This window comes from Puma concolor, chromosome E4 (genome assembly GCF_028749965.1).
Source record: "Puma concolor isolate L17-30 chromosome E4, mPumCon1.1.hap2, whole genome shotgun sequence".
NCBI classification, from domain to species: domain Eukaryota; kingdom Metazoa; phylum Chordata; class Mammalia; order Carnivora; family Felidae; genus Puma; species Puma concolor.
The window spans coordinates 43,091,157-43,113,795 of record NC_141683.1 but is presented as its reverse complement, the minus strand read 5'-3'; the positions used below and the strand labels follow the sequence as shown (position 1 = coordinate 43,113,795).

Here is a 22,639-nt window from a genome sequence, read left to right as displayed (position 1 = left end):
GTCAGGGAGTCAGAGGAGCAAAGTACCATCATCTAATTTGGTAGCCTCTATGATTAGGGTATGCATACTCTCATCTAGAACACAGAGAAAGGGCATCTTACTCCAGACGGGGGGGGGGGGGGGGGGGGGACATTAGGAAAGGTCCTCTGGAAAAGATGAGACACAAGTTCCTCTGAAGGCCTCTCTGGAGTGGGGGAAGGGATGGGTGCACTCCAGGAAGACAGAACAGCCCAGGTGAAGACAGAGAGGAATGAGAGTATGCCATGCTCTGGAAAACCACAAGTCACTGAGGGCGACTGGAGGGTGCCGTGTACAGGATGGTGTCAAATGGTGAATGAGGAGAGGTAGGCAGGAAACAGACCACAAAGACTTGAGTACCTACCACTGAAGTGTTTGGATTTAACTCTGAAAGTGAAGGCAAGCCTCTGTTGGTGCCCTAAGCCCAATTAGCTCTTGAAGGTCTCAGTCAAGACTGGAGGTAAAAACCAGTCAGCAAAGAGACAGGCCACAATGGCCTTGGAGGGCCCGAGAATGGCTGGATCTGAGCTGCCTGGGTTACATGGCAACAGCTTAGCTCTCCACACTTGATGAGGCACAGTGGGCTCACTCCTGATCATTCTGCCCAGTGCCCCAGCCTCAAAGTTCTTCTAAGGCTGCAGAGTCCACCTCTACCCCACCTCTTTCAGCTTCCAGCTCAGCCCCTCCCCTCCTCAGCCTTGCCTCTTGCGGGCAGAATTCCAAGGGCTGTTGCTCAGGGACACTGTGACATTGAGGACCGTGAGTTTAGATGAGGTGCCTCTGGCTCTCCTTTGGTTTGCGTGAAATACCTACCGGGGCTTTGCAGCTGAACCCCACCACTGAGAGCTAAAACCAGAAAAGCAACCAGCATCTGGCCGCATCCCTCGCAGAGGCCCATCACATCCATCATCTGGGCAGGAGAAGAGCTTCCTGCAGCCCACAGTGGCATCCCACAACTCCCCTGCAGAGCCCTTGTCAAACTGAGCCCCTGGCTTCCGTTCATTCTTCAAAGCAAAGAACCCTGTGATGATCCGAATGCAGACACGAGCGAAACTCCCAGCAGCAGCCTTCCTGTCCTCAAATTCAGGACAGAAAAAATGAAATCCCATTCCAGCATCCTCCCATCCAAGAGAGGCTCTGACAGGACCCAGGCTCAGCCTCAGAGTCCTTCAGCAACAGGGGACGGCGTGAAGACAGCAAAACCAGCTCCTAACCCTAGCCCTGGTGTTTGGATTTTTCTCCTTTGACTTGACCCTCCCCCCGGCAAAATCCCCTGCTCCCTGATCCTGCTCCTTCAGGCCCTTGGTCTGCACTGGGTGGCCCTTTCCTGTGCCTGCATCTATTCCTTACAGCAGATGGTGATCCACAGCTTCATCATCCCCACAGAGAGAGTATTTGTCCCACCCAAAGATGCAGGCTAAGAGGAGTCATGGTTAGGGGAGAGTGGGTGCCCCTCCTCTCTCTCTGCAAGTCAGGTCCTTCCACAGCTACAGGACACGACTCCCTCAAGGATATTCTGTCCACAAGATGCTGAACACGTCCATGGCTCAGAAGGGCGTAGAAGGAGGAGGCTCTCCAGGGCTCACACAAACCTAAGCCAACAAGGCAGAGCTTGCCATCCCCAAGGATGCCAAGAACTCTAATGAAACGGACTCCTGAGTTGCTCTCTTGAACAGAGAAGCAAATTAGAATCCTTGCGACCCCTCCCTTCCTCCATTCACCATCCAGCAGTGTCAGTGTCGTGTGCACCCCACCCTGCTACTGGAGGTCCTGAGAGTCTTACAGATGCAGAGACTCTGCGGCAGGGGGTGGGGGGTGGGGATGCTACTGAGCCCACCGCCCCCCGCCCCCCTCCCCCCAGCCAGGGAAGGAGCTCCTAGGTCTTAGCAGAACTCCTCTTGCCAAAGATGGGAAAAGAAGAATGGGCCCCAGAGCTGATTCCAGGCCGCCCAAGGGCTGGGATATCATCTTTCACCACAGCCATGGCAAGCCCCCACCTGCTCCGTCCTCAGGCTCCTGATGGGAGCCAACAAAACAGATCTGTCTCTATAAGGCCTGGGCCCTCTAACTGACACGTCTCATCTTTTAAAAAGACCAAGAGAGATTAAACCTCCCAGTCTTTTCTTGGATCTCAGTGACAGATTTTTCTGATTCACCTCATTACCTCCTCCTACAGGGGCCCATTCATTTCCACCTCATTTTCCTCCCGGTTCTCATTCGTGTCCCCAGCCTAGCATATCCTGACAGGCGGGCTCAATCCTCACTCAGCTTTCACCCTCACAGACACTGCCCCACTCCCTCGGCACTTCTCTCTGGATTAATAAGGTTTCTCTTTTCTGCCCCTCTCCTTCAGATCAAGCCCTGGAAATCTTTCAATCCAGCATTTCAGCAAGAAACAAACCACAGGGCAACGGTGTAAGAGGATGCTGACCGCCAGGCTTTGACTGAGAACTAATGGGGGACAGGACCTCTCACTCTGGCCTGGACCTCTTCGAGCCTCGGTTTGCTTTGAGTGTTGGTGGCCTCTGCAAAGATTTTCAACCCCACCATTCACATCTCTGAATCTCCCACAGCATCAAGCAGAGCAGCAGGACGAAGTACACACTCGTAAATAATTGAAAAGAATCCCTATAAAGTTTGAACTCATTCATTGAACACTGCCTAGGATTATTAGTATATTCCAAAATTGCAAGCTCCTGGAGTTAGAAGGGACCATGGGAGTCATTAGTTCATCCCCCACCCCAGCACCCCCCCCCCCCCCAGCAGGTGCTACAGGGTTTCTGACAGACGGACATCTAGCATAGACTCTTTGATCATCTCCAGGACCATGACTGCCTAAGGAAGCCCAGCCCCGTCATAGTTGAGGTCTCTGGTTATGAGAAAATCCTTTCTACTATTTGCCAGAAATCTCCCCTCCCCACTGCTGCATCCCATACACCTCCACACAATGACCACAAAACTGTTAGTAGGGCTTATTTCCTGGGAGAGTGTAAGTTCCCTGAGGCACTAACTCGGGGCCCCCAGTGAAGTGCCCAGGGAAAATTGGCTTGCAGATTGGTTTGCTAATTGATGGTGGTAGCAAATTCCCTCTAGAACGCCAGATGAGTAAGACAGGAGGAAAGGAAGCCAAGCCCCACAGCTCTGCCCACACTCGTCCCAACTCCATGTAGCCAGGTCTCTACTCCTTCGAATCTTCCTCCACCAATGAGATAGCAGCTTAAAACCAAAAGAAACACGAAAGGATCCTAGTTCTTGAACCCCCCTTCCTGACCCTCACCCGGGGCCATCAGAGTGCTGTTGATAACACTTTCCCACTAGAAGGACACACTTAACAGACAGGGCAAGGATAAGCTTCCCCAGAATGAGCAAATGAAAACCCACTCCCTCTGGCCCCTGCTCAGTGTTCAGGACTCTGTTAACTAATCCAGAAAATGGGAACACAAATTGCAGGTTAACTTTGGACTACGTTTCAGACAAGCTCTTCCAAAGCACAAATCCATTTTTTTTTTTTTCATTCTGAGGCTTTCCCAGAAAAAGATGCCACATGTACAGCCAGAAACCTGGTTGGCAGTTTTGTAGGCATTTGGATATTAAGTGAATGGGGATACAAAGACACACTATGCAAATAATAGTCACAGGACAAACCTCTTTCAGTCTATAACTAAGCACCTTGCCTGTGTTCCTGGGGCCTAAGATTTGGGCCAAGCTCAGAAAAAGAGTGGAGGAAATGGAGAGCAATACTGATGAGTATTTCTTTCCTAAGAGACAACTGAGTTTTAATGATAAAAAGGACCAAGTAGGGATAGTAATAATGGTTGAGATGAGGTAGTGTTAAGTGGCAGATCTTTACAAACTATAAAGCCCTATATAAATATGAAGTATTATAGACTATAAGAGCAAATTCACACCTACGAGTTCCTCCTGAAGTGTTAGATACATATTCCTTACCTGCGGCATAGTTTTACCCTGGGAAATACATTTTTTATGAAAATACATTAAAAAAAATAAAAGCTGACTTTGTTGGACAACAAAAAGACAAAAGAAAACGGATACATTAAAAATGTATCCGCAGCATATTGAACTCTGCCCACCTCTCTTAAATATGTCCACCAAATCCTCTGACCGTCCCCTCCAGGCTAAGGCAGGCAGTCCCAGCCGGTTTCTCAGAGATGGCAGCATAACCTTGGCTCTGGGATGGCCTTGGGCATGGCTTCACCGAGCTAAAAAGGAAAGAAGTTAAAACAATGCAAAGCCCTCCCACCGGATTCCATTTCTTCTGTTGGCCACTTCCTTCCTTCCCTCCTTTTTCCTTCCCTTCCTGCTGGAGCTACTCTGCCCCACCTTCCTTCCTGGGGAGGAGGACCTGCCCTTTCCTCTTCTAGGGCTGGTGCCAAAGGGATGAACAATGTGATGTCGAGGGGGGGCAGGGACAGGGGTGAAGAGAGTCCAGAGGTGGGAAGAGGCAGATGGTGTATGAACTAAAGAGTGACCAAGCAGAGGTGGACTGAGATGTTTACTCAAGTTGCATTTCAAGGGTCTCTGGCCAGTTCCCAGAAGTTTCCTTTACTTGAGCTTCCAAGCAAAGAGACTGCTAAGGGCAGTAGCAATAGAACTCCCACACTCCCAACTACAGCCACACCCACGGGACCCAAATAATGTGATTTCAGGGTCACAAAAAAAGGGTGGTGTCAGAGAAATACAAAGGGGACTCAACCTAGGTAGCCATTCCCAATCTCTCTTCTGCTGTGAGAAAAGTGGAAAAGAAACTGGGAAAGGGGCAGATGTCAAGAGGATTTCTGGAAATCTTGAAGAGGCTGAGGACAGAAAGTAGGTTCTGATAGGAAGGGGAGTGGACAATAGAAAAGGTAATGCGAAGCTGAAAAATACGAGGGGGTTGGAGTCAGTCGCCCTTTTAACAAATGTATTAAGCTACCAAATTTGATGACATAATGGAAGAGGGTCAAGGTCAAACAGAGTCGGTTGTTTAGGGCAAAGCTTTGGAGTGAGGGCCAAACTTAAGGTGGCGAGCACAAGAGAGAAGGCTTTCCAGAAGGCAGTTGTGAGGGATGGAAGGGTGAGAGATGAAGGCGAGAATGGAAAGAAATCAAAGTGTCCATCGAGTGAAGGGAGAGCCCGGCTTCGTCTAGCGAGGGCGGCGGCGGGGGCAGCACGTGCAGCCCGGAGCGCCTAAGGCAGCCAGGCTCCCAGCCTAGGAGGGTCTGGGAGGAGGCGCGACGCGCAGGGGGATGGGGGGGTGGGGGCGGCGGCCCGGGCCCTCCGATTAGCCGGGCCTCTTGCCTGCGGGCCCCGCGCTACAGAAGGAGTGCATTGTTAGGTCCCAGGCCGCAGCAGATTGCCGCTGTCCTGCAATACCCTCGCACCCTGGCACCGCGCCACTGGCACCGCCCGGGGTTGGAAATAGCTGCGCCGTTCCCATGGCGACGAGGCAGCGACTCCGCCCCCGCCCGTTCGTCCTCCCGGGGCCCTGCCCGCCCCGCCCCGCCCGCTGCGCAGCCCCTCCGGCCCCTGCGGCGGCGGCCTCCCCTTCACCTGAGCGCCCCCCCCCCCGGTAACCCAGGCAACGGTGGCCGCGGCGCGCGGGAGGCCCCTCCAAACGCGGCCCGGCCCCGCCTCCGCCCTCACCGCCCGCGGCGCCCCGCGCTCCGCCCCCGCCCCGGCCGGCTCTCGCGAGGGAGGGGCCCGGCCGCAGGCGCCGCGGGAACCGACGCAGGAAGCCTCTCCTCCTCTCGGGCGGCCCGGCCCGGAAAGGCGGGAGCAGGGGAGGAAGCTCCGCGGCGGCGGAGGCTGCGGGAGCGTCCGTGCGGGCCGTACAGTCTCCCCCGGAGCTTCCCTCGGCCCCGCCTGACCTCCCGGCCCCTCAAAATCCTCCCCAGATCTCCCCGCCGGTCTTCCTGGGACGGAAGGAGACCTTGGCGGAGGTTCCTCGGCCTGCTCGGCCAGATTAAAGAGGGGGCCGGAAAATAAGGCCCTCTCGTGCCCGAGGGCCGGGGTCGGAGAAACCGGGAAGTGTGGGTCAAGAGGGCTCTCGGCTGGAGGGGAAGGGCCGAAATGGGAATCGCTGTCGGGGGTCGGGGTCGTGCTTTCCAGACAGTCCCCACCCCAAATGTACTGCATCCCGTGCCGGCGGGGGGGGGGGGGGGGGGGGAGGGGGGCGCGGGAAACTGCCAGTTGCTCAGTGCTAGAATTACCGCTCCCCCCACCCCAAGGTTTCGACCGTGCAGGACCCTCGCTCATTTTGTTTGTCGGTGTGATGAGAAGGAAGTGTTGCAGATCCCGAAAGAGTGTCTTCAGCTTCCAGGGTGACTGGGTCAGAATTGAGACTTTCTGACCGATCAAACAGCGGCAGGAGGAAAGGGGCAGACCAGAGAAAGTTCCATTTATCCCGTCTTCCTTAAGGGGCAGAGTCTACCCCCGGCTTCCTTGGAATGTGACTCCTGCAGGGTAGAGCCCCTGGCACATAGAAGGTTCTGAACTAAATTAAGGTTTAGTGAATGGATCCGGTTAAAACCAGATCGTGCCTCCCCTCATTCAGTTGCTCTAGGTAGGCAGGGCATCTCAAGGAAATACACCAAGAAAGTATTCAGGGTTCCTTAAAATTTGGCCTCAAATCAAACAAACATAATAAAATAATAACTTTGCATTTGTAAAGTCCTTTCCTCTAGGAACGTCACCTCATTCCATATATTCTACTCCAAACTCCATAAAATTTAGAGCCAGAAGGAAAGATTCATAAGGAGCAAATAAATCTAGAGTCTGGACTATCTATGGTCCTAGAAGAGGAGCTAAAGAGGTAGACTGTGGTCCTTAGAGCCCTGTGTTTTCTTTGAAGTGGTATGGCGATTACATTGCATGGTGGAGTTTGGGAGTAAACAGCAGAGGACCTAGGCATGAGATTTGCTGCACCCGTTAGGCCTAAGTTTCCTCATCTGTGAAATGGTTGTTGTGAAGATGGGTTGAGTTAATGTATGAGATATTCTTCATAAGCTATAGGATATGCCAAACAAGTGCTTTAGTTATTGGGACATCTACAAATCGGTATACAAGCCATGGTTCACGCAAAGTGCTTTCCCAAGCTTGCAAGATCTTTAGCTTGCAAGTGTAGCTTGCAAAGTGCTTTCCCAAGCTTTAGCTGGTTATTTCTGCAAATAATTCTAAGATACAGACTACCCCCTTCCAGTCTCCTCTGAATGGGACAATTCAGTCCGAGAGAAATTCAGTTGTTTTTGCAGGACCACTCCTATACCCTTGACTTAATTTGGCAAACACCAGAGGACTTCCTTTTTACTTCTTAGCCTAAAAGACAGCTCCAGGTACTATATACTCCAAGCGTAGGCACCAAAACCCAAACCCAGAAGAGCAGCACCAATAAGAGACAAGGGATTATAAAAGAGTAAATGTTGATACCGGACCAAAAAGACAATCTATTGTCCATAGAGCAAAACAACAAACAGGGTGCCTGGACTCAGGAGGGTGCCAGTTGGGAGACATGGGGAGCAGGGCTGAAGGGTTCTATATGCTATTGAATCTCCTTTAATGTCACTATGGACTGAATTGCATCCCCACTAGCATTTCCCCTTGTGTATGTTGAAGCCCTAACTCACAGTGTGACTATATCTGGAGATACGGTCTTTAGGAGGTAATTCAAGTTAAGTGGGTTCGTAAGAACTGTAGTCCTATACGAAGAGGAAAAGAGAGGGGCACCCTGGGGGGCTCAGTCAGTTGAGAGTCCTACTTCTACTCAGCTCATGATCTCGCGGTTTGGGAGTTTGGGAGTTCGAGCCCCACATGGGGCTTGCTGCTGTCAGCAAAGAGCCCACTCCAGATTCACTATCCCAATCTCTCTCTGCCCATCCCTACTTGTGCTCTCACTCTCTCTCAAAAATAAATAAGCATAAAAAAAAAAAAAAAGAGGAAAAGAGAGATCTTCAACCACCACTACCATGCAAGGACACAATGAGAAAGCTGCCATCTGCGAGCCAGGAAGAGAGCCCTCACTGGAACCAACCGTGCCGGCACCCTGGTCTCAGACTTCCATTCCCCGAAACTGTGAGCAAATACATTTCTTTTGTTGAAGCCACCCAGCCTGTGGTATTTTGTTATGGCAGTCTGAGCAGACTAAGACAGATATGTGTTCGCTTGGAGCTGAGCACCCCTCCAACCACCCCCACCACCTGGCGTTTTGTTCAGCACTTCCACGGTTGTCTCCTTTTTAATTCGTAACCGTGTGAGTTGGAATTGGCAGGATTTATTTTCAAGTGAGAAGCTGAAACTCAGAATGATTAAATGACTCGCTGCAAGTCATACAGAATGTGAATGGCCGAACCAGGACTTGAGTCTCCCCAGACAGCATCTAGTCAACTAATGCTAAGTACTTACTGCATGCTAGGTTCTGATCTAGATCATGGAGATGGAAAGATGAAGGTTGTTTTTGCAGTGGGGAGGGCACATGTGAACAAATAATTACAGCAAGGAGAAGGGTCTGCAAGGATTAATTGCCACCACAGGTATATGGGGAAAGTGGTCCAGGCAGAGGACTCTTGGCTAAACACTGTCTGTTGGGGAAGCCACAAGTATTGCTGACAGCAGGGTATGGTGGAGGGAAGGAAGGGGCAGAGATGCCCCAGATGCCACTGGAGACACTGTTCCTCCTACCTAAGGACTCTGGTTATCTCCCCAGGGCCTTGGCCAAAGGGGAGAACAAACTGGAACAGAGATCAAGGTGAAGAGTCCTTAAGGACCTAATAACCCTAAGGAGAAGCAACAGTAAACTAGGTTAGGTTTATATTGCCATTCTATAGTAAATTATCTTTGTTTGTGTGTTTGTTTGACCTGAGGTCTCCCAAGGGTTAGTTTATTGTAGCCTTAACCATTTGTAAATGAGTGATAATGTGCTTTAATTAGGAGAAGATATGAATTGCATACCTATGGCTTTTATTAGCAAGGTGTCCACGAATTCACAGGTCCCCAGAGGCACAAAATCTTAACTTCGGTCAATTTATAATCATCCCTTGCAGTGGAAATGCAGATGAGGACTCTAGTGAATGAAGGGACTAACAGCCCTCTGTCCCCTTCCGGGAATATTAGTTTAAATTCTTGCCAGTTATAGTCAGATACAAGGATTCACTTCTCTTCTGCTGTTTTCTTCCTGAGCACAAGTTGCATATTTGTGTTTGTCATGTCTTTAGTCCACTCAGATTTGGGGGATTTATTAAATCATAGCACTCAAATGCCCTCCCTGGGGGAGGGACTGTCGGTTGGGGAAGAAACGAGCCCAGCAGAACTACTTGCACTTCAAGCCTCTCTCCCAGAAAGCAGGTAACCAGGCCTGCCCCCCTCCCTGGGGTACAGGTTCTGAGCACCAGGCCAACAGCCAATTTAAGGGCTGGTTCTGGGATTTCAATACCTCTGTCTGCCTGGGACCAAATGAAGACTATCACCTCTACCTCACTGGAGACCTCATTAGAACTTGAACTCTGGTCTTTGTTCCTTCCCAGTGGGTTCAATGTGGTGGAGAAGGTGAGGGTAAAGGGGGGTCGGGAAGCCCACAGCTCCCAGAGCAGCGGGAGTCCGACAGCCTCTGAGAACTGGGAGTGAGTAAACAACCAATTACCTATAGGACAGCCAGTAACCAGAGAAGTGGCTGAAATGATGTGATTCTACTCACTGCCTGTGAGGATGGCTGCCTTCGTTCAAGCCCTGCTCCCACCCAGCTTCTCAAGACTAATTTCACCGCCCTCTGCCTACTTTCCAAGTGAGATTCCGCCCTCACTGGAAGCGAGATTCCAGGGCTGAGAGACAGAAGGCTCTATTCTGGCTACATTCTTCCCAGCTTGGCCATTGTCAACATCACTGCATTTCATCTATGTTGTGAGAAGGGGAAAGAATCAGATGGCATTTCTACCCTCCCCACTCCAACACCCCTTAAAGCCTTTGAATCCTTTGGGGGAAGAGAATTTAGGAAGAAAGAGGTGATTCAGAATTTGCTTCTTAGAAACTGGAGTGGGAACCCAGCTGGGCTGCAGGAAGTGTGGGGTCAGAGCAAAAGAAGCCTCACATTCCTTTCTCTCTTTTGGCTGTGAGCTCCCTCCTACCTGCTGCCTCTAGGCTAGTCCCCACCAACCCCTCTTTCTTTTTTTTTTTTTTTTTTTTTTTAACATTCTCTGGTTCAACTGATATCAGTGCAAATCCTCACCGAAAGGCCTCTACATAATATAAGATTAAGGTCTAGCACTTATCTGCAAAGAACTTACAATCTGGGGAGGTAAGGAATTTCATGCAACTAAAAAACATGTACATAAATAGCAATATGAGGCAATGTACAATAGATGTACATTTGGAGAATTGCCACTGTGGCTATTAGCCCCAGGGATTTCTCACCTGGATGACTGAGGAGCCCTCTATGTGGCCCCTGCCTCAGCCTGCCTCATCCTTCCTCTTCTTCCACTCCCAGTCCTGGCTCCACACTATAGCCAATGATGGATCTACATGTAAATCTGAGTGGGTCCCACCCCTGGTGGGACTCTCTTGACTCTCCCACATCTTTCCAGATGAAACCAAACCCCTCCTGTGGCATGCCTAGCCTTTTGTAATCTGACCTCTCCTAATCCTTGGCACGACATCCCACTCTATACCCATGTTCCAACCAGAATAAAGCATTTGCAATATTCAGATTCTACCAGCTCTTTGGCCTCAGGGCCGTTGCACATGCAGCTCCATCTGCCTGAACTGTTTTTTTCTCTTACTTTCCATTTGGCTAACTCCCAGTTTGTCTTTTGGGACTCGGCACAGAAATAACTTCCTCTTCCCAGGACTCCTTCCTTGACACTGTCTGGGTTAAGCATCCCTCATCAATATTCCTGCATCACCATAGTATTAAGCCAAATTGTAATGAGTCTTCCATTGCTCTTTCCCCTAGACATCAAATTCCTTAACTCAACTTTGTACCCAGTGCCAGGTGCAGAGCAGACAATAACTGATGGCTGAATGAAAAGCTGAATGGCAGACAGAGGAGTTCATAGAGAATGTGGAAAGTCATTAGAGGCTTTTGATTCAGAGACTGAGAACATCGCCAAAACCATATTGTAAGATGAGTAGTCTCTTAGTTACCAGGTTGGTGGGTGGGGGGAGGTTGTTGAAGGTTAGGGGAGAATAGACCGAAGTAATAAGGGCTTGATGTAAAGAATAAAGAAGGTGACAGTGAGGAGCAGGAATGGAAATGAGCTTTACAGGAAGTAATGCTAGAAGCGTTAGCAAGTGTTTCAATGTGTTGGCAAAAGAGGGAGATGAGTCTAAGGTCTGCAGCCCTGGTGTCCGAGGGAACTTGAGAAGCACAGAGAAGTCAGGAGAAGGCTCTGGATGCAGGTAGCTGTGGGGAAAGGGCCACCAGGGAATCTGTGAGAGAAGATGATCCGTTTGTTTTTAGAAATAGCTTCAGGGGCACCTGGGTGGCTCAGCCGGTTGAGCGTCTGACTTTGGCTCGGGTCATGATCTCACGGCTCGTGAGTTCAAGCCCCGAGTTGGGCTCTGTGCTGACGGCTCGGAGCCTGGAGCCTGAAGCTTCGGCTTCTGTGTCTCCCTCTCTCTCTGCCCCTAACCCACTCGCATTCTGTCTCTGTCTCTCTCAGAAATAAATAAACATTAAAAAAAAAAAAAAAGAAAGAAAGAAATAGCTTCAGCTAATTAGGACAGAAAGCAACCGGACTGAAGAAATTTTGAGCTCTGGGTTGAATTTTATCTCTGGGTGGTCTAGGCAGACAAAGACTAACAAGTTAGGGCCTCATCTTAACCTTTCAGAAAATTGGGGTGAAGGTCCAACCATGATGTTGCTTTGTGGCTATTTTCGCTTTAGCATAAAACGATGCCACTACCAAGTAGAGCTATTAATTCTTTTGCATTCTTCCCCACCCCCGTTCCAGAAGACTTTGCTGGGGGATAATGCTGTTTCTCCATCTGGACAGGGCTATGTTTTACCAAACACACTGCACTTCTCAGTCCATTACCTTCTCCTCCTTCTCACATTCTTCCTGTTTTCTGACTCTGCGTTTATTTTAGTCTTGTGTTTCTTTTGAAATCACCACAGACATCTGTCTCTCTTGCCTTCCCCATGCGTCCACCCCTCTCCTCTCCCACTCCTATTCTCATCATTGCCTGAAGAGACCCAAAACTGCTCGGCTTTCCTCCTTCTTCTCTCAGTATCCGGAGCCTCTTTGTTGGGCAAGTCTCAACCCGTTCTCAGCCTCAGACTAATCCTCCATAATACTGAAAATGACAGATGAGGTCAGACTTTGCTTGGGAGGGAAGGAAGAGAAAATTTCTTACCCAGGAAAACCACACTCATTCATAACTGGCTTTCCAAATGAGAACAGACTAGAAGGGTGTGTGTGTGTGTGTGTGTGTGTGTGTGTGTGTGTGTTTCTGCTGACAAGAACCCCAGATTCTGCTTTCCTCATAGCACATGCCCGCATGTTCTGATGTTTTGGACTCCTGATATGTAAAGAGGATGAAGCATCAGAAACGTAGATCTTTAGATGAGTAGCTGGCAGCACTAGGGTTTGGGAGAGTGATCCTTTACCCTCCAGGATCCTCTCTCAGTTTGTCACCTTGCCAACTGGTATGCAGGAGTTTAAGCTGCAAGTCTTTGCGGGCTGGGAATGAGGAAGACAATGCAGGCTGCTGATACTAACAAGGTCCCTGGAGTGATTTATTAGTGTCTCCAGTCTCCTTTTATTTGACAGGAGAAGAAAAAGAAAGTGTTTCTTCCTTCTGATAAGAGATGCATACTTAGCAGTTTATATATTCAAACCCCATTCACCTCAGTTCAGTTGTCTCTGGTTGGTTCTGTCTTAAGAAATGTACAGGCCCTTTCAATTGACCTAACATCCTCTCTAGCTATCCTTCTCGTTCTCTTTTGCCTTTTATGCCAGATTTCTTGGAGGAAGCTGGAGCCTCCACATCCTTCCCTCCACACTTTATAATTGGATTTTTTCCTCCTGTCTTCTACCAGAAACTTTCTCAAAATTCGCCAGTAACTATCCTCAGTTTGGTGACCTTTTTCTTTGTTCTTGCTCTCCTTGACTGTTCTGTTGCCCATCTTCCTTGGCTCTACTCCCACCTTTGCCACACACTGTCCCTGCTACCAATGTCCTCTTCCTACTCCAGCCCTTACCTCCAGGCTTCCCCTTTATTACATCCTTAGCTACTGCCCTTCTCTCTTGCTTGGAGAGTTTCTTTATGCTCTCAGGTTTAAGGACCATCTCTAAACTTTGCTATGCCCTGGAGAGCAGCATATGAAAAGCAACACACACACACACACACACACACACACACACACACACACACATGCCTGCAGGCAGTACCCTAAGGCATCATGAAGGAAGGAATAGCGTGGGGGAGCTAGGCCTTGAGTGATCTCAAGCTGAGAAGTTTACACTTGACCCTGAGATCAGTGGAAATATCTGCTTTTTAAACTTTAATGTACAAATCACCTCAGAACCTTGTGAAAATGCAGATTTAGTAGTCTGGGGTAGGGCCTGAGATCCACATTTCTGGTAAACTCCCAGATGATACCCATGTTGCTGGTCCATGGACCATACTTTGAGAAGCAAGGGGCTAGATCACACTTCATACTGTCAGGTTTTGGTGGGGGGGGGGCAGGGGAGGGCGGTGTCTGTGTTGTTTTTGTAACTCATCTGGAATGAAATCCAACTTGAGAACCAGGACGCTATTGTTTGCATCTCTGTGTTCCCCATTGATGATTTCCTTCTGGGTGTTCCAGTAAATACTTAATTGATAGGACCTAGGGCTGAGTTGTTATCTTCTAGCTATGCTTTACAAACACTGATTTATCTTTATTTTTAAAATTTTTTTTTCAACGTTTTTTATTTATTTTTGGGACAGAGAGAGACAGAGCATGAACGGGGGAGGGGCAGAGAGAGAGGGAGACACAGAATAGGAAACAGGCTCCAGGCTCTGAGCCATCAGCCCAGAGCCCGACGCGGGGCTCGAACTCACGGACCGCGAGATCGTGACCTGGCTGAAGTCGGACGCTTAACCGACTGCGCCACCCAGGCGCCCCTTTAAATAACAATTGTGAGGCAAGTGGATAATTTTTTTTTTTTTTTTTTTTGGACTATAAACAGAAACCAAGAAAAGTGATTCTCCCAGTAGTAAGCCACATTTCAGATTCTGGTCCCTAAGTTCCTGGTTCAGAGGGGTCCCAAGGACTGGTCCAGGGTGAATTCTAACACTGCCTCTGCTTGGGTCCTCACTTGACTGTTCGAGAGGACCTACTCACTTTCTGGACCTCATCTACTCTTTCCTGACTGATAAGTAGGAGACTCTCCCCTCTGTGTCTCCTTGTCTCATAGGCAAGTTCAGGAGCCTTAAGGAGCTGCAAGCTCCATGTTAGGAGGCCAGATGCCTGATGCTGAGGTGACTTAAAGTTTGGGAAGTTGACAGCTGGGCCAGCTCACATGCCAAAATCACCCCCACACCACATCTTTACAACTGCTCTTAGCAGTGCAGGGAAGGAGTGCCTTTTAAAAAGATATTTTAAAGAGGAAGTGGGGTGGTGGGGGAGAAAACCACAGAAATCATAGAGTAATAACAACCTCAACATAGTATCCCGTGAACCTTAAGTTCAGCTTCTGAAACTGAATTTTTGCTTTCAGGGATTTCTCCCATAGCCATAAAAAGAAAAGCAACTCCAGTCTCTAAAGTAGGTCACACAGAGAGAGAACAAGATGATAAATGCAGATGCCAAGGCACTTTCACCCTTTTCCAAACCAAAAATAGAACTTGGAGATTGTCTGAAGAAAATGGGTGCAGCTTGAGAAAAGCTGGGGAGAAAAAAGTGGGTGCGGTGCTCCTGCCCTGGATTCACTTGACCCACAGCAGACCTTCTGAGCAGGAGAACTTGACTCCATGGCAATTCCTCCCAATGACGGCCCCCCACCTCCACCCACGCAGTATCTCTTCACACCGTCTAGCTCACTTCCTACTGGTCACCTCAGTTGCGGGATTCCAGCGGGTTTTGACTATTCCTCTACTCCCATTTCCAGTAACTCACTGTAAAAAGTTTATATTAATCAGTCAAAGCCTAAAGAGGGGACATGGGGAGAGACAAGGCAAAGAGGCACTTTTGGATTTCTTCATCAGAGCAGCTCTGTGATTCATTATCTGTTCTAAAACGCGGCACTTGCAGTTCCAGGAAAGGGGGAGCGGAAATGCTGTGTAGCCCAAGTTTGGGCTCCCCTGGCTTTGCCTCTTCTTCCCTCCATCTGGCCAAAAGCCAGGCTGTTTTTCGGCAGCTGCTCCGGTTTCTAGATGGATACTCCCATACCCACCCCCTGCTATTATGATGGAATTGGGGGTCTGGCGAGGCACCAGGATTGAACGACCCACTACTACAGCTGTGGCTTGATCTCCAGGGCGTAGAGTCTCCAGATTCTGCAGGGTTCAAGGTCAAGAAATCCAACTCTGCTCCATCTTGCAGGAGGTAGCACTCCCAATCACAGCTCTTCCCTGAGCACTCAGACTCTTCCCCACAGGTAAACAATGAATGTGAGCATCCTCAGGAGAGGGTAGAGGGACGGAAGACTAGCACCCAGACAGACAGATAGGAAAGACATAACTACAGCACTGAAGGAGGTATGTAGGCCACAAAGGGCAGGGTGACGCTGTGACTGGCTAGAAAGAAACAGCCACGCAGATGTGGATCAGCCTGAATAAAAACTCGAATGGGACCCAGGAAAGGGATCAAGTATGAGGAGTAGCCAAAGAAAATTCTGCCCCTCAGAGAAAACCTCAGTGCTTTGAGCAGGGAGAACAGAGTAGTTTTCTTTTACCTCAGAGAAAGCAAGCTTCCAGCAGCTGTCCTGCCCCAAGACTTGAGACATTGAATAGATAGAACAAGCAGGTGGGAACACATGGTGTTTGGCAAATCCCCGAGTTCTAGAAAAGCTGAAAGGAGCCTTGCCTTGGCATCTAGTGCAATGATGAGCTGGGGCAGCCTGGCAGGGGCCCAGGTCATAGGGAGAAAGCAGAGGGCGACCAGGCCTGCCTTGGTGCTAAATGGGTAGAAAGGGGGAAGCTGAGTCTTACCTTCATTGTGTAAGTTAGCGATGTGGCTTATCACATAGGCCTGGGGGCCTCTTGTGACCAGGTCCCAGAAAACTTTATTATATAAAAAAGATTTATCAAGAAATGTCACAGGCCTACTGTAGGCTAGACCCTTAAGAGATTTACCTGTGGAAGATGCTTGGTGGTAGTGACAGGGCATCAGCCCTTCTTCCTGCAACTTTCAAAAGCTCATAGCTGACAATGTCTCACCTGCCCATAAGTGGGCAGTATCCAGTTGGGGGGGGGGTACTGCGGATCAGGAGAGTAGGGGAGAGGGAGAGGCACATGTAGGAATGCAGTCCCAGGAGGCTTCTCCCTCCCTGCTTGTGAGATTCCAAAGGTCTGAGATAAACCCCAGGATATAGTCCAGCAAAGATGCTTTGGGCTATGTTCTCTGAGAGAGCTAGAGAAGGGTTTTATTTTTAAAACCCTCATTCCTGCCGGGGGAAGGGGTGGTGGCAGGCACGGGGAAAAACCGTGTTTGGATCAGGAAGGAGGCATTCTACTAGATGTGTGTATCCTTTTACACTTTCTGCTCTCACACACCCTCTTCTCTATTATACCCTCAAGATCTGTTACTGAAAAACTCCAAGGACATGCACTAAGATTACCATGATTCCTAACATCGGTTCTACTTCTACTAGATTTTTCCTCCCAAGGCTTTCCGCTGAGTAGAATTTTAAATGTGAATAATGGTTCAAAGGCTGAGAAACAAACTGCTCATTACTGGAAAGAGTGCCAGGAATCCTGGGAAGCAGACCTCACTGCCACCGGAGTTCGGCACCTAATAGTAATGGCTTCTTTCATAGTCACGGGAGGGTTGGATCGCTGTTTCTTTTCATTCTCTTCTTCTTTCAGGAACTGCTGGGATTAAAGCGAGCTTAGAAGAATAAAAAATTCACAAACAGGACAAGAATATTTAGGGCAAGAGATCAGAATTTCTTTGGTTATTCAGTGAACTGAACTAACTCTACTTAAAAAAAAAAGCACAAGGAAATAAATGTCCATCGAACTCTGTATCGCAGTAGGTATTAGCCTTTTGACTCCACCTCACAGGCTCTAAGGGGAGTTACCTGCCTAGCAAGTTGAGGTAAGAGATTCAGACTAATTCAGTGATAAAAAAGAGCAGTTTTGTCATCATTAATTCCATTCCCAATATTTACTATGTCTGTAGTCTGAGAAGATGTTTACCAATGTTGCTAAATAGTCCATTCCCTCCCACTTCTCATCCCCAAATCCAATCAGTGATAAATGATAGGGATAGAAAGGTTATTATTACTCTACCAGGTGCCTTAGGGAAAATCTAGTCACTGTGCAGTTCAAGCTTTCCATCTTAAGTTCCTTTCCCCAAATACAATCAACAGTTTCTGAGAGGGAAGACAGGTTTAAAGTAACCTGGTTAAGAAGTGTTGTACTAAAACTTATCACCTTTATTCACTATTAATGTGATCTTGAAGTACTCATCAAAAAGCACTTTTTAAACAACTAGTTTTCATGGGACAGTAAAAAAAAAAAAAAATTTTCCCCCTAGACCACAGCTAAGGTTTCTTTAATCAAAAGAAGAGTCCCTCCCAGAGTGGTCAACAAGTGGTTAGGTATTAAAAACTATTGGCTTCATTTGTAGTCACAGTGAATCTGATTTAGTTGTGTGTGATAACCTTATCCTGCCACTGGGAAGGCTCTTTTCCAAGACCTATCAATTAACATGGCTTAAGAAACATTCTATGCCCAAGCAATTCAGGCTAAAAATAACTCTGTGGGCTATATTTTCTTTACTCACAGAAAGCGTTTGCATGTCAACAAGATCTTTGCTCCTTGAGTGTTTTCACTCCTGCTTACTCTTCCCTGAAAATAGAGTTGCTTGATACAATCAGAAAAGTCACAGAGTTGGTGTGAGACATACAGAACAGCAAAACCATGCTGATGCAACTAAGCTTTGTAACTGCCAAGTGTCCAGAGAATAAACAAACCCAGCATTCAGATAGGCTAAGTTTAAAATAGATTCCCCCTTACTTGCCTTTCTTACAAATATACACAATTCTTTGACAGTAATATATCTGATTTACACACAAAATTCACTTCTAAGTTAACAATAACTAAAAACTGAGTGCTATGCATGCTCACTTTTCTAAGAACTTTTGAGGCATTAGCTCATTAACTTCCACAACCCTACGAGATTGATACAATTATCTCAATTTCACATTTGGAAAAACTGAGGCAGAAAGAGATGAAGTCATCTGTCTAGAGTTCCTCACCTAATTAAGTGGCAGACCCAAAATACAAAATCAGAAGTCTCACTCAAGAGCCCAAGCTTTAACCATTACACTATACAGCTTCTGCAACAATTCTGCAAAACCAATCATGATCTTTTCAGATTTCCTACAAAGCTAGATCTCCCTATCAAATATATCCACTTACGTTCTCTAAATTAAGTAGAAACATGGTCCCATGTTTTCTCTTAAATGTGAAAACAATCAACAGGAACTTCAATCTTACCCAAAACATACCAACTCTCTTAAACACATCAAATGTTACCCCCTTTCAAAAATAAAGATGCACTGAGATAGCTGTTCAAGCATAATTACTTTCTAGCAACAGGAAATGTTTGCAAAAGTAAGGCCCTGGACCATTTATTCAGTTTAAGCAGTTAGCACTCAATGGATCTCTTGTGGCTAGAACTGAACTTAAATAGCTAATCTCTGAAAGAAAAACATGTCAATTTTAATAAGACCCTGATTAGACAAGGTTTAATTCTATGAATATATTGTTATGGTGATGGAGCAGAAGGCCAAAAGTTCCTTATGCTTAATGAATCACTAATAGAGTTGCAAAAAATCAAAGCACTGGCCTACTGAGCTACGACAGAAGTTCACATAATCAAGACTTTAGGAATACCAAAGCACCATTCATTTGCTCCCTCTGTTCAAAGGCCATAACCTTTACTTAAAAGCTTTGTCTAATCTTTCCTCAATTTGTTCCATCTCTTAAATACTCATTTATAAGCTGTTATAGACCAATAACAGCTTTTAAAGTACTAGCAACAATATTTTAAAATAGCGTTCTAATTGATTTGCTTCTGAACTAGATTAGTGAATCCCTTTCACATATCGAATACTTGCCCGACAAAAAGCTCTCTTAAAATGCAGTAATTATTGTAAAACCAACTGATGACATAGCTGTCATCACCTAAGTGTTTACCATGACCCAAACACTGAGCAAATTAGGAAGTTTTGCTAAGCTGAATTTGCCTAGCCCTCCTTCCTTACCTAGTTTGACACAGGCAATTTCCTTTCACTTTCTACAGATAAGACAATAAGAGGAAAAAAAAAAAAAAAACACTGAAAACTCCATCCACTGGAATACAGAGGAGGATCAACCAACTGGGCGGGTCAGTCTCATTAGCTGCCCTCATGTGTGTTTTTTTCAATAACAAAGCTGAAACGTGACCCATATTATATAGTTTAACAGGATACTAAAAAGAAGTTTTTGTTAAAACATATTTGCATACGGGAAGGGCTTCAAAAGTTGGCACTAAAGTTAATTAATATTAGACACTATCAGATTGAGCTGCAGAAAATCAAACTGGGCTAAACGGACTTCAGAGAAGGCAGTTGTAGTGACAGGTTAAGAAATTGGCTGACCACTGGTATCAGTACCTAATAGCAGTCCTCCGTTGATCTAGGGGAGGCACCTTCAACATCTCTCTCCATACTTAGTGAAGTCAGAAAACAATGTCCCCAGTCTGTGCATGACTGATATTAAGAACCACTTTTCCAGCCAGGACCATAGTCACCCTTCTCCCTCTTCCCTTCCAACCCAGACAGATGATTACAGACAAGGAGGCGATTAAGTTGCTTCAAAATATTTAATACGTGTTAGACACGTAAAGTTACATTTTTATACCAAAATCAATACAACGAAGGAGAAAATACTGTACAAAAACCTTGTCGGCTCCCCCAACCTTTATACAACAAAGACTGGAGTCACCGTATCTACAAAACCATAAGGTCTTTCCACTTAGGGCTTCTGTCTGTAAACTCTGTTTCATTAAACACTTTTTAAAAGCACTTGTAGTAGTTCCGATCTAGAGCTTTTAAAAATATATCTATTCTCTATAAACTCCATATTTCCAAGCTTGAACTCTTCTGTGAAGTTCATCAAGCTTTTTTCTTTCCCCCCCTCCCCCCCGTGGGGAAGACAAGAGCCGCTCAGATTCCCTTTCCCAGAGTAATCACAGGGTACAGAAGTTTCTTCAGAGACAGAAAAGTGGGGAGAGCGAAATGATACAGGTCTCTGCTCCAGACTAAATCCCTCTAGTCTTAGGAAATCCTGTGAGGAAATGCCACTCCCGGCCCTGGTGCGGGGCTAGCTTTCATGTGAGGGGTGTGTGTAAAGTCCCTTCCTCCCCCGAGCACGAAAGGGGAACTCCCCAGGCCCGGCCCTCTCCGCCGCTTCCTTCTCGGGGCTGCCGGCAAAGGAAAGTCCCCGTCTGCCCCCGATCTCCTCAGCCCTGGGAAAGGGGTGGTGCATTCCAGAAGGACAAAATGGTCTGAATTCAACAAGACAGACGTACGTACACAGACAGAACACTACACAAAAGTTAACGATCGTCCTCTTCCGACAAGCCTCCAGGGGGGAGGCCGCCGAGCCCGAGGGCAGTCGGTGCTGCCCGGCGGCACCCACGGTCCCCGCAACGCGTCCAGCGCCCTGCGGTCTCTGGGCCGTCCTCGCAGCCTCACGTCGGGGCCACCCGCCGCTCAACCTCCTTCCGAACGGGACCCGGGGGCTCAGAAGGCCACGATGGCTGTGCTCCAAGGGTTAATGTCTCTCAGCACCGGCTTATCGCAGCAGATCTGCCCGGGCTCGGCGGCTTCCGGACCGCTCTCCTCTCCCTCGGCTTCCTCCCGGCCGCCCCCGGGGCTTTTCCGCAAGAGTCCCGAGAAGCTGGAACCGAAGATGCTAATGAGGTTAGCCACGTTCCCGGTCTCCATCTCCTCCTCCTCCTCCTCCGCCCCGCCCGGCTGCTCCTCCGAGTTCCGGCGGGGCTTCTTGAGCGGGCTGGAGCCGGGCGCCGGACCGCCCGCGGGGCCGCCACCCACGCCCGCCGCGCCGCGCTTCCGGGGGCCGACGGCGGGCGGTGCCGGGGGCTCGTCCTCGGCCGGCCGCGGCGCACAGCGGCAGTCAACTCGGGGGCAAGCGCCCAGCGCCCCCGGCCTGTCCTCCCCTCCTGGGGGGCAGCCGCAGTGGCGGCGCGCCCCACGGGGCCCCTCAGCTGCCGCGAAGACCCCGGCTCCTCCCTCCGCCGCCTCGCGCGGTCCCTCCACGCGGCGCCAGGCAGCTTCCGCCTCCTCCACCTCGCCGGCCCGAAGAGCGTCCCCGGCGCCCGTCACCGGGGCCGCGGGCTCCGCGGCGCCCACCCGCGGCGGGGCCGGGTCGGCCGGGCGCTCCGGCTGCGGCTCGGTCTCCGGCCAGGCGGCACAAGCGGCCGGCGGTGGCGGCTCCCCCCAGCCCGCGGGCGGCCCGGCCGCCGGCTCCCCGGGCTGCTGCGGCGGCGCCGCCGGGCTCCCCGCGGGACCGGCCAAGTAGAGGCCCGGGCACGGGTCACTCAGGTAGACCTGGCGGGCGCTGCGCAGTACCAGCGAGACCAGCAGGTTCTTGTGCAGTTTGATGCCGCCGCGCTGGACCCGCGAGTTGTAGATCTTGCCCAGGGAGATGCTGACAATACGATGAGCCTCCAGCTTGAACTCCATCCTGCCTCCTTTTCGCAGGGCTGCCTCGGAGGTGACGGGAGAGAGCCCGGCTCACGTTCGGAAACAGGGAGGGGACGAGAGGCGTCGACAAGTCCGGTCCGGGGGTGGACCTTCGACACCTGAAGACTCTGAAAAGAAACGACTCCCGTGACGCGCTCACTGACTCCCGCTCCTACTCACAACAGACAACAGCCCGCTCCCAGGTCCGGTCGCTAACTGAGGGCGGCCCGCACTCCCGGCGCCTTATATAGGCCCCTCGCCCGCCAATCGCGAAGGGCCGCCAACCGTTCCGGGGCTGGGCGGCGCGCCCTCGTGCGCCGCGCGCGACCAATCGGAGGCCGAGGAGGGGCGCCAGTGCCATTCGAACGTTAGTCCCGCGGAGCAGTCTCTTAAAGGGGGCGACGACGTGCGGCGGTGGCCGCACGGGACGGGTCGGGGCTTGTTCTCCGCCTGCGGGTCACTGAGCGGAGGCTTAGCCACAGTGTGGTTTGTAGTTAAAGATTCTGGCTTGTGCGCTGGCTTGCCAGAACCAGAGGGAACTAAACCACTGGAACTTTCATCTGAGTATCCCCCCCGCCCCCGCCCCCGTAACAAATAGTATTACCACAAGGTATTTAGCAGATACTGATTTTGGATGAGTGCCTTGCCGTCCTGGAGTCACAAACACTCTTAGCATCTGTTAAATCTAAGAAAGAAAAAGAGAGTTCTAAAAGTTACTAAGTTTTTAGCTG

General features: G+C 49.3%; 1 protein-coding gene across 1 annotated transcript; it reads right to left on the bottom strand.

The window, feature by feature from the left end:
- Positions 1-20,004: 20,004 nt before the first annotated feature.
- On the bottom strand, positions 20,005-22,143 carry IER5 (immediate early response 5). The gene has a single exon (XM_025921166.2). It carries the CDS (start codon positions 21,906-21,908, stop codon positions 20,946-20,948), a length of 963 nt encoding a protein of 320 aa, XP_025776951.2. The 5' UTR covers positions 21,909-22,143; the 3' UTR covers positions 20,005-20,945.
- Between the last annotated feature and the right edge of the window lie 496 nt (positions 22,144-22,639).

What these genes read in the sequence shown, in the direction of transcription:
- IER5 (XM_025921166.2), bottom strand. Translation starts at nt 21,908, where the DNA reads ATGGAGTTCAAGCTGGAGGCTCATCGTATTGTCAGCATCTCCCTGGGC.